Source organism: Zonotrichia albicollis, chromosome 9 (genome assembly GCF_047830755.1).
Source record: "Zonotrichia albicollis isolate bZonAlb1 chromosome 9, bZonAlb1.hap1, whole genome shotgun sequence".
Lineage (NCBI taxonomy): Eukaryota > Metazoa > Chordata > Aves > Passeriformes > Passerellidae > Zonotrichia > Zonotrichia albicollis.
The window spans coordinates 40,920,559-40,931,664 of NC_133827.1; the positions used below are offsets into that span (position 1 = coordinate 40,920,559).

The following is an 11,106-nucleotide window of genomic DNA, read 5'->3' on the forward strand; positions in this document are numbered from 1 at the left end:
CAGACGCCCTCAAATTCCCCGGCTTCCCTCGGAAGTCTCAAACCCCTCAATACCCCGGTCCCTCTCAAGCCCCCCAGCATCTTCAACCCTCCGGGTCCCCAGAACGTCCCCGTTGCCCTCAAGCCCCCGGTTCCCCCCAGCCCGCGGGGCTCCGGGGTGGGAGGGCTGAGGGAAGGGGAGTCGCCGCCGGGCCGGGCCCTCCGGCGGGCGCTGGCAGCGGGCGGAGGGCGGGCGGGAGCAGCGGGCCGGGCCCCGCTATTTGTACGGGAGCGGGGCCGAGCCCGCCCCAGTGCCCGCCGCTGCCCGCACCATGCCGGGGCTCCGCGCCTCCCCGCCCGCCTTGCTGCTGCTCCTGGCGCTCGCCTTGCCCCGGGGCAGCCTCACCGTGCAGCAGCTGGAGCCCGGCAGCCGCTCGGCCGCGGCGGCGGCGCGGGTGGCCCTGCAGTACCGCAACTTCCAGGCGGGATCCCTCGGCGGGCTCCGGGCGCTCGGGCAGGTCCGCAAGGCTACGCTGAAGGTAAGCGGGGAGCCGGCGGGGTGTAAAGGCGCGCTGGGAAAGCGGAATTAACACTAATTATTACATTAGTTCTGGTGTATGTAACTGAGATTAGCGCGTTCCCACGCAGGGCACCGGGCGCCTTCCCGCCTCCCTCAGGAGCCGCTGCCCCATCCTCGGGGACAGCCGGGTCCCCGCGGGGACCGCTGTCCATCTCCCCTTCCTCAGGGACCGCTGTCCATCTCCCCTTCCTCAGGGACCCCTGGCTCTCCTCAGGAGCTGCTGTCCCGCAGTCCCTCCCTCATACCACGAGCTTCATCTAAAGGCAATGCAGTTCCCACCAGAAAATAAACCTTAATCTTCCAAAAATCTCATGGAATTGAGGTGGCAAAACGGGAGTCCCAGAGAGGAGCAGCTATGGGGACAGAGCCTTCCCGTCATGGGGAGCTTACCGGGGATGCTCGAGGTGGTACTGGGGTGCAGCCCTTCTCCTCCTCCAGGTCTGGGGCTTTTTTTACAGCTTATTCACTTTCTGAAAGTACAGGGTCAGGCAAAAACTTCTGGGGAATGTTTGTCCCGGGCTGTAGATCCTGGAAGGAATGCATCCCCTTCCTGGAGAGCCGAGGGAGGGGATTTAAATCCAGCCCTGCGCTCCTGCTGCTGGGCAGCTCCTGAGAGCAAGGGCTGCTTGTTCTGGGTTCTCAGAAAAATAAATTCTGGATCCTGGATTCTGCTGAGCAGCTCCTGAGAGCAAGGGCTGCTTGTTCTGGGTTCCCAGTGTCAGGTGCCAAAGGCAGCACTGGATTCCACTGGATCCTTTCCAGGGTCTGGAGATCTTCCACTACTTATCCTGTGCAGCTTCTAAAACTTAGTAAGAGGATGTAGTGTTTAATCTCCCCTTTCCACAAAGATATTCCAAACCAACCAGGAATATCTGGGATGCATTAATTAATGCAGCCCTTGTGTTACAGAGATTATTGGGTGCTGAGCATGGAGGTGCTCCTGGGATACTGAAGTTTTCCTGTGAAATTGCTACAAACACCTATGACAGGAATTCTCTGTTATTTTATACTCTCCAAAAATATCCGTGCTCCTTCTGTATTTCCTGGGCACTTTGCATATGTCTACATGTGAACATTTCCTTATATAAACACCTGTGCCTGGCTGAAGAATAAGTGAATATTTGTGGGGAGGGAAAGGGGTTTTTCCCCCTCCATCAGCCACCTGTCTCCTCACACAGGAAGGAAAATAACTGCCTCACTATAGAGAAGTGAAATCGCTCCTTATTTCCTCAGTGCTGGCTGCTGTAGGAGCTCCCTGGAACCACTCTCTGCAGTTTATTTCCTCCTCCCCTCCTTTTTTTTGCACACTCTGTGAAAACAAGAGGAGAAATGCATGAAAAGTGGGCACTTCCTTCTTTCCTGTCCTCCCCTGGAAAAAAATGAAAAGCATTTCCTGCAAGGAATTGGCTGTATTACGTGAAGGGAAGGGGCAAAAATATTGGGATTTGGGTATTTTTTAGGTTTGTCTGGTATTTAATTATTTTTGAAAGTGGGCTAATTTCCTATTGGTTACTCTATTACTGGATCTCATAAAATCAGGATAATTTTTAGTGGAATTTAATAATGAGCACAGTAATTTAATACTAACTTTATTAGCCCCCGAGCTGGTGAAACTGGTAATTGGAAACAGGACTGGGAACTCTCTTAGATGGGAAAGATCTTTCAAGTTCAGGTAAAATGAGACTTTGTTTCCTGGCAACAAAATGCAAAACCTGCAATAATCCTTACCTTGCTGTTGGATGCAGATGGTTTTTGTTGTCCCTTCTTTTCCTTTAAGTGAGGATCTTCTAGAAAACAGCAGCTCCTGGAGTTGTTGTCCCGCACTTTAAAATGGACTTTTGATAATGAAGCATTAGTTTGTGCCAGATAAAGATCCCAGAATTTAAAGGGAAGCTTTTGGGAGCAATGCCTTGTCCCAAGCCATCGTGGAAATGCTAATTCAGGAGTATGGAGGTGAAGAGGAAAGGGAAAGGTGAACCTCATGCAACATTTGCTTAAATTGGGCTAGAAAATCCAGTTTTCAAATACCCAGGTGGACATTTCAGAGCCTCAGCTGGACACAGCAGAGCAGCACCACAGCTCTGCTCCCTGATAGCAGCAATCAATTAGAAATGTTCTCCCTGATAGCAGAAATCAATTAGAAATGTTCTCCCTGGTAGCAGCAATCAATTAGAAATCGATGTTCTATCAGTGTGCAGCAGGCAGAGCCCCAGGGTGGGTGGGAAAGGCAGAATCCAAGCAGGGGCAGCTCTGACTCCTTCTCCCAGCTCAGGGATCCAGGCCAAAACTGATCCCAGGGGAAAATCCTGCTGGGGAAACAGACGGGGACAGATGGAAGTGCAAACTGATGGAAACTGATTGGAAACCGATTGGAAATTGATTGGAAACCGATTGGAAGTTGATTGGAAACCGAATGGAAACCGATTGGAAATTGATTGGAAACCGATTGGAAGTTGATTGGAAACCGATTGGAAACTGATTGGAAATTGATTGGAAACCGATTGGAAGTTGATTGGAAACCGAATGGAAACCGATTGGAAATTGATTGGAAACCGATTGGAAATTGATTGGAAACCGATTGGAAACCGATTCCTCAGGGACCTGCAGTGAAGCTGCTCTGAAACTGCAGTTTTAATCTGTCAGTTTTGAAAGTCGCCGTAATTTGGAGCCCAGATGTAAAAGAATCCCGTGACCCAGATATTGAGTGGAAAAATGAATTACTCACTTGTTTTCTTCCCTTTTTGGACACTTTTATCTTTGGCTGCTTCCCTGGGGGTTGCCAGACATCCCTGAGCTCTGCTCAGCCCACACTGGGATTGGGTAACAGCATTTGGGATGACAGTGGGGATAATAGTGGAAATAAAAGTTTCCCTTCAGGCCTACAAAGACTTTTTTAGAATTATTTTGTGCCAAATGGAGCTTCTCCCTTCTCCCCGGTGAGCTCAGGAAGCCTCAGGTGTTCACAGCAGACTAAATATTTGTTTTAGCTGTGTGGCATCATTTGCAAGCTGTCTAGGCAGCAGTAGTAGGGTGGTAGTAGCTACTAGCAGTACTGTGGGGGAGTTGCTGCAAATCAGGAGGGAATCTCTGCTTCAAAACCCCCAGAAACACAGAATTCTGCGCTCTTTTAAAAGTCCTGCTGAGTATTGCAGTTTCTCTCTCCTGCAGGACTGGTGATACACAGGAGCAATCCTGGGTCACTGTAAAAATCCCCAGATTCAGTCAGGTTAGAGGTGCTGTAAGCCATGGCAGTAACACCTCCTGGGTGGCTTTACAGCAGTTGGAATCTTAGATTTTAGTGTGGTTATTGCACGAGGTGAGAGCCTTCCAGAGCTCATTCCACTGCAGTCCCTCCTCCTTTGGTGACCCTGCATTGCAGAAAGTCACTGTCACTCCCCTGCCCATGTCCCAGTGCACTTGGGGACAATGTTTGAGGCACTGCACAAAAAGGGCAAAGGGGAGAAGGAGGATGGGGAGAAGAAAGAAATGATCAGAAAATCTGAGCTCATCCTCTCTGTTTCCTGCACCTCCTTCATGGTGAGATTTGGCTCCACACTGGACTTGCCTCACCCTAAAGCTGCAGGAGGGGATTTTTAATAAAAACAGAGTGACTGAAGCAATTGTTGACCTGCATTTCCCAGCTCTGCAGGTGCCACGGGCAGGTGTGAGCTGAGGATCTGCTGTGGGTGTGAAACTCCACTCACCTTGTACCATCAGGCATTTCCTGGGAAAAGTGTGCTGGGAACAGGAAGGCTCAGGGTTAGATAAATAACACACAGAGGTTTGCTTTGGGCCCTGCAAACAGCCAGAATTGTACTGAAACACCAAGAAGGACTGAAACTCAGCGATGCTGCACTCAAACCCAGGGAATCCAGAAGGACCTTCCCTCCTCAGAGCTCCTTTTGCAGCACACAAGGCTTTAATCCCACTGCTGGCTCCATCTTCTCTCTTCCAGAACATCCCAGAGTCTGGCCACAAGTATTACCTGCAGTTCAGCACTGAGGACTACAGGACTGGGGTGAGTTCCTGCTCCTCCTCCTCCTCCTCACCCTGGGCACCAAATCCACTGCAGCAGCTCCCAGACAGGGCCATGGGTGTCCCAAATGGATCTGCCACCCTGGAAGGACCTTGCTGCTCCTCCTGCCTGGCTTTGCTCCAGGGCTCACCTGAGGGATCCCCAGGCCTCAGTCCCAAAGGGAATTCTTGCTGAAGTCATGGAGGCCACCAAGGGCCTGAGTGGAACTGTGCAGTGGCCCAGGCTGGGTGACAGCTGGCCCTGCTGTTCCCTTTCTGTGCTCCCCATTCCCCCTCACGTCCCCGTTTTCCTGCTGTCCACACCCCAAAATGGGAATCAGGAGTTGGCAGCTCCATGGTGTTTCCAATTCCACCCCTCCATTCGCCCTGCCCCAGCTGGCAGCAGCGTTTTACTGCCCTTTGTGAAATTCAAATGATTTTCAGAACTTACCGTGAAGCCTTAGATTATTTTTGTTTCAAGGCTGGCACAATGAAAGTCCCTGTTATCAATTAATGTTGTTTTTTGAGCTCTCACAAACATATTTCCAAGATGACTTAGAGCATTGTCGTGCCCTGAAAGCAGGACAAGCATTAATTAAAAACTTCTGTTAAATCCCTTTAGCCTTGTGGTTTTAACCTCGTTCCTGGAAAAAAGACAAATAAAATCCTCCTTGACACTTTCCTAATCCCTGAACAGCTCCATACAAAGAGTGAGTTGCTGGTAGACAAAATCTTGATTAAAAGAACAGTTTTAAACTCTCCCTTGACAGGAAGATGCTGGGAACTGCCTGGCCACGGTGCTCTTTCCAAAGAAAAAGTCTCGTCCTGTTGTCAGCATCAAGTGCTCCCACACCAAAGACCAGAAGGAAATCCAGGAGGAGGACAACAAATTTTACCAAAGGATCAGGCACCAAAGCAAGCCAATAACTGCAAGCAACATTCCAGGTATATTCCTCCAGATATTCCCCTGTATTTCACTTTATCTCAAAGGGCACCAGCATTTGAAAAGGAGCCACGTTACTGACAGAGCACTGTCAGAGCAGTCCCAGCTCCCCAGGGATTTTGGGGAAACCAGAGCCCCTCTGGATTTACCACTGGCCCTCAGCCCCATCCTGTGAGGGTGGCTGGGGTTTAAAAGCAGCTCCACACCATTTCTGAGTCAAATCAATGCAGATTGTCCTCCAGGAATAACAAGTGCCCAAACCCACACACCTCCCCAGCCGTGGTTGGAAACTCACTGAGGATGACCAGCACAATTTTTCCATCCTGGAAAAATCCCATCTTTTCTCCCAGCTGGGTAAGGGCTCAGATTGCTGTGGGAGTTTTGGGTTTCTCACCTCGTCATGGGGATCCCTCTCTTGGCAGTGTCAGCTGTGCCACTCTTTATATTCCCCAGGGACTGCAGGTTCAGCATCATCCCCCTCCCTGTGACACATCAGAGGGAGGAGCCCATGCAGGAACGGTGCAAGCTGCTCTGAGGTTCATCATTCTGCTGCTGCCCAGCCAGAATTAACGTTATTTTCTCTTTCTCCTTGCCTTGCAGACAGCTATGGCAACATGGAGCCTGCCCTGGAGCCAGTGTGGGCTCTGGCTGTGGCTGGCAGCAGCTCCATCATGTGGGAAAAGTCCACGGAGACCTTGGGATACTTCCTGGCCCAAGTGAAGTCCGTGAGGCAGTGGGTGAGTGGGGCAGGGGGGACAGGGCAGCACAGAGCCCCCTCTGAGGGGTTCCCCAGGGCCAGGGGCTGCTCCTCACCAGCAGCTCCAGCTCTGCTCCAGCACTTGGCCAGGTTTTGCTGGGAGATTGTCCTGACTGGATCTGCAGTTCCTGAGCCCCTGGGCAGAGCCCCCTGCTCACACTGACACCAACCTGGACTGGCAGCAGCTCCAAGGCTGCAGCACTTCCAGAGCCCTCAGCCTGCTGGATCCACGGGCAGCATCCAGCTTTGGCTCCTCAGCTATTCAGCATCTCTCTGAAGGAGAGGTTCATGCAATTCTCAGATGTCACTGAGGGTTAAATTCCATTAGTTAGCACCTGGTTTCAGTGCAGACAGGCTGTACACAGCTCTTGGTGTCCTCAAACACTCCATGCCCAGGAAGAGCTCCTAATTCCATCTTCCCACAATCAAACCCCATCTCACTGCAGCCAGCAGCCACAGGGCCCTGCTCACCTCCTTCCCTGAGCTCCAGTAAATCACAGCAGACATTCAATTCTAACAATATAAACCTGTGTTTCTGATCATTCTCCCCTTTTTTCACACCTGCCCAGATGAGGAAAGACGATTTTATTGAGTTTGACTACACGGTGCTCCTGCATGAAATGCCAACCCAGGTAAGGAAGTGCCATGAACAAGCTCTCCACTGTTACAAACCTGGGTTCAGACATAACCTTACACTTTTCCTTTCTCTTGGATAATTAATTCAACATTAGGATCTTCTTGTTGTAAACTATGGCACCTAATACCATTTTATGTGGCTAAAGATAATTAGGGTATTTTCTGTCTACTAATTAGCTTCACAATAGTATACAAATAATAACTAATCTACTTAATGTCTTGCTGATATAGTTAAGATCATCTCTACTGTACACATTAAGCAGAAGTTTGGTTACAAACAATCAAAAAAAGATTGGCATAGATATGAGAACATGATTACTTAACTCTTTAAATCTTTCCTGAAGAATAGTTTAGCACAACTGGAAAAGGAATAAATGCGAGAATAAATTTTTTCCACTGAATTCTTATACAAGCATTCCTAAAGTGCAGCAGGGGCTGGGCTGCAGCAGGGTGATCAGAGCTGTGTTTTGTGATCAGAGCTGTGTTTTGGGATCAGAGCTGTGTTTCATTCAGCTCATTCAGGGTGATCAGAGCTGTGTTCATTCAGCACGGTGATCAGAGCTGTGTTTCGTTCAGCAGGGTGATCAGAGCTGTGTTTCATCCAGCACGGTGATCAGGGCTGTGTTCATTCAGCACGGTGATCAGAGCTGTGTTCACTCGGCACGGTGATCAGGGCTGTGTTTAGTTCAGCTCATTCAGGGTGATCAGGGCTGTGTTCATTCAGCACGGTGATCAGGGCTGTGTTTAGTTCAGCAGGGTGATCAGGGCTGTGTTTTGTGATCAGAGCTGTGTTTCATCCAGCACGGTGATCAGAGCTGTGTTTCATTCAGCTCATTCAGGTTGATCAGGGCTGTGTTTAGTTCATCAGGGTGATCAGAGCTGTGTTTAGATCAGCAGGGTGATCAGGGCTGTGTTTAGATCAGCAGGGTGATCAGGGCTGTGTTTAGATCAGCAGGGTGATCAGGGCTGTGTTTTGTGATCAGGGCTGTGTTCATTCAGCACGGTGACCAGAGCTGTGTTTAGTTCAGCAGGGTGATCAGGGCTGTGTTTCATTCAGCACGGTGATCAGCATTTGATCAGGGCTGTGTTTAGTTCAGCACGGTGATCAGAGCGGTGTTTAGTTCAGCACGGTGATCAGAGCTGTGTTCATTAGGCAGGGTGAGCAGAGCTGTGTTCATTCAGCTCATTCAGGGTGATCAGGGCTGTGTTCATCCAGCAGGGTGATCAGAGCTGTGTTCATTCAGCACGGTGATCAGGGCTGTGTTTAGTTCAGCAGGATGATCAGAGCTGTGTTCATTCAGGGTGATCAGGGCTGTGTTCATTCAGCAGGGTGATCAGGGCTGTGTTTCATTCAGCTCATTCAGGGTGATCAGGGCTGTGTTTCATCCAGCACGGTGATCAGAGCTGTGTTTAGTTAGTTCAGCACGGTGATCAGGGCTGTGTTCATTCAGGGTGATCAGGGCTGTGTTTCGTTCAGCACGGTGATCAGGGCTGTGTTTTGTGATCAGGGCTGTGTTTCATTCCCTTCCCCAGGAAATCATCTCCTGCCACATGCGCCTGACGTGGCTGCCCGGGCAGCCCCTGAAGGTGAAACATTTCTGTGCTCCCGAGGGCCACGGGGCCGAGCAGGGATCTGGGGCAGAGTCAGGATCAGCTGCTGGGCCTGCAGCTGAGAAGGGAGCCAGCTTTTGAGTGAAATCCCCCTTTTGTGGAGATGGATCCTCAGCAAATCCTTGTGCTACAGACCTGGAGCTGGGATCGTCCTTCCATGCCAGTCAGTGCTTTCACTGATTGTTCTGTGCCAAAATCAATTCCTGTCACTTCTTCAACAGCGAGATTCAAGTTCTGCAGCTCTGCCTGAACCCTCTGCTACTCCACATATACACAGATGAACATACAGCAGTTGATTTGATGTCACTAATTAACTGTTACTTAAGAGTTTGTAAACAAAATTAATATATTTGGATAAAAATCATGAGCAAAGCATTAATCTGTCACTAAGAGAGATTTGCCTGCTAATTTTTTGCCATGTTTTGGGCTAGAATCATGCTGATTTTTAACTCACATCTCCAATAAACCAAATGCCATCACTCAGGGTCGAGGCTGGGTTTTCTTTCTGCTGCTGTTGGAGCCCAAATTTCCACTTTCTCTGTCACCTTGAATCAAACCAGACCTGCAGAGCCAGGGAGGCTCCTTGGGGGTGAATCCCCATGTTTGGGAACAGCTCCTGTGACATTCCTGCCATGTCCTGTGCCACCACAAAGTCATGGCTTTGTCCTGTGCCACCGAATTCTCCAGCTGGGTTCCCAGCAGATCCATCCCTGTCCCACCTCTGCCACTGTCCCCAAGTCACCTTTCTCCCCATCAGCCAGGTTTGTGGCAGGATGAAGGAAATCCTTCCCAGGGACAGCACGTTCCTGAGGAACAGAGGCTCTGGGGTGTGGTTTTCACAATCCTTGAGCTGTAATTGGGAACAACAATTCAAGGATTTCACACAACAGCTCTCCCTGGATGTTTTCAGGCTGGGTGATGTCAGCTTCACAAATCCCAGCATTTTACACAAACAAATCTGATTTCCTGACAGAAGCTTTTCCCCTCAGCACCCAATAAACTCGGGGAAGCAGCATTCCACACCCTCCTGGTGTTTTCTTTCCTGCTGGGAGAGAACATTTCTCATCATCAGAAGTGTGAAATCAGGGAGTCAAATTCCAAAATTCCTTAAAGAAGCTGGTGATTAAAATATATATTTTTTTTTTGGGGAATTAAGTCAAGAAAGTAGGATGGATTTGGCACTTTGGGGTTGTGCTTTTGTCTCCTTACCTTGTTTTTCCCCTGCTCTGCAGGGCTGGAATAGAGCACCAGGCACTTCCCAGGCACCAGGCTGGAGGAGCTGGCTGCTCACAAACTCAGCTCCCCAGGAGCTTCTGGATAATCAGCAAAGCTGTGGAATTCTAAGGCAAAATCTCCCCCAGCTGCTTTTAGGCCAAGGTTTCAGCCCAAAACCCCAAATCATACAGCAAAGTTCTTGGGGTTTGTTTCTCTCCCGGGTTTGTGGAGAACCAGCACAGCTGGCAGAACTCATCAGCCAGGAATTCACATCACAACTGGTCTAAACAAAATATAAACCCCATAAATAGAAATGTAAATCACACCAATAGAAATAAACCTCACAAACACAAATATAAACCCCAGAGACACAAACAACATCATACCCACCCTGTTTCCTGTCCTGTGTTGACACTACTTTTATCAGACATCTCCAAATTTTGGGGAAAGCGCTACATTTGCTTGTTTTAGAAAACTTCCAAATGTCTGAGAACCTGCAGGGCTTTTCTGGGAATGAATTCCAGCTGAGCATTCCCAAAACCAAAGCCACGGATGTGCAGGAATCAGGGATTTGTCCCAAGGCAGCACCACACGGACACCCCACATCTTGCCTGGGGCCCATCAGCAGCTCCAGGCCCTGGCAAATCCTTTCCCAAGGTTTCCATAAATCATTTTCCAGCCCTTCCAGAGGAGAAGCAGCCTGGCTGCTCCACTTGTTTCTGTCTGGGAAGCAGCAACGCCAGCGCTGTGCCAGGAATGTCGCTGGGTTGGAACTGGAACTTCACTCCCTGTTTACTGGAATCTGCAAAAACACTTTTCAGCTGAGCAGGGCAGGGAGGAGGAAAGAAAACTCAACGTGGACATTCTGGGAGTAATTACAAATACAGAATGATGGGAATATCTTCTCACCTAACACCCTGGAGTCAGCAAAGTCAAGTGATTCCTGAGCTGAACATCGGCTGCAACTCAGCCTCTGGATTGTGAGGTTCTGGGAAAAGGGATCTTGGGTTTGGGTTTCTAATACCCTCTGGATTGTGAGGTTCTGGGAAAAGGGATCTTGGGTTTGGGTTTCTAATACCCTCTGGATTGTGAGGTTCTGGGAAAAGGGATCTTGGGTTTGGATTTCTAACCAGGAGCCAAAAGCCAAGCCCATACATGAATCCACACCCCAAGCCCATTAAATCCACATCTCCAAGCCCATCAAATCCACATCTCCAAACCCATCAAATCCACATCTCCAAACCCATCAAATCCACATCTCCAAGCCCATCAAATCCACATCTCCAAGCCACGCAGTAATTCCATCTTGTTCCCAGCTCTGGGAAGAGGCAGCTCCTCCCAACATCCTTGGCAACTCAGCTGCGCCCTCAAA

General features: G+C 49.6%; 1 protein-coding gene across 1 annotated transcript; it reads left to right on the forward strand.

Annotated features, from left to right (window-relative positions):
- Window positions 1–231: 231 nt before the first annotated feature.
- LOC102068958 (ovocalyxin-32-like) lies at window positions 232–8,998 on the forward strand. Its single transcript, XM_074547536.1, has 6 exons — window positions 232–517; window positions 4,514–4,576; window positions 5,343–5,517; window positions 6,116–6,252; window positions 6,842–6,904; window positions 8,442–8,998. Exons 1-6 carry the CDS (start codon window positions 311–313, stop codon window positions 8,598–8,600), a joined length of 804 nt encoding a protein of 267 aa, XP_074403637.1. The 5' UTR covers window positions 232–310; the 3' UTR covers window positions 8,601–8,998.
- The last annotated feature ends 2,108 nt before the right edge of the window (window positions 8,999–11,106 follow it).

Excerpts from the sequence above, each read along its gene's own strand:
- LOC102068958 (XM_074547536.1), top strand. The coding sequence starts at position 311 with ATGCCGGGGCTCCGCGCCTCCCCGCCCGCCTTGCTGCTGCTCCTGGCG. Across the intron at positions 4,577-5,342 it reads CTGAGGACTACAGGACTGGG|GAAGATGCTGGGAACTGCCT; the intron begins GTGAGTTCCTGC and ends CTCCCTTGACAG. Across the intron at positions 6,253-6,841 it reads TGAAGTCCGTGAGGCAGTGG|ATGAGGAAAGACGATTTTAT; the intron begins GTGAGTGGGGCA and ends ACACCTGCCCAG.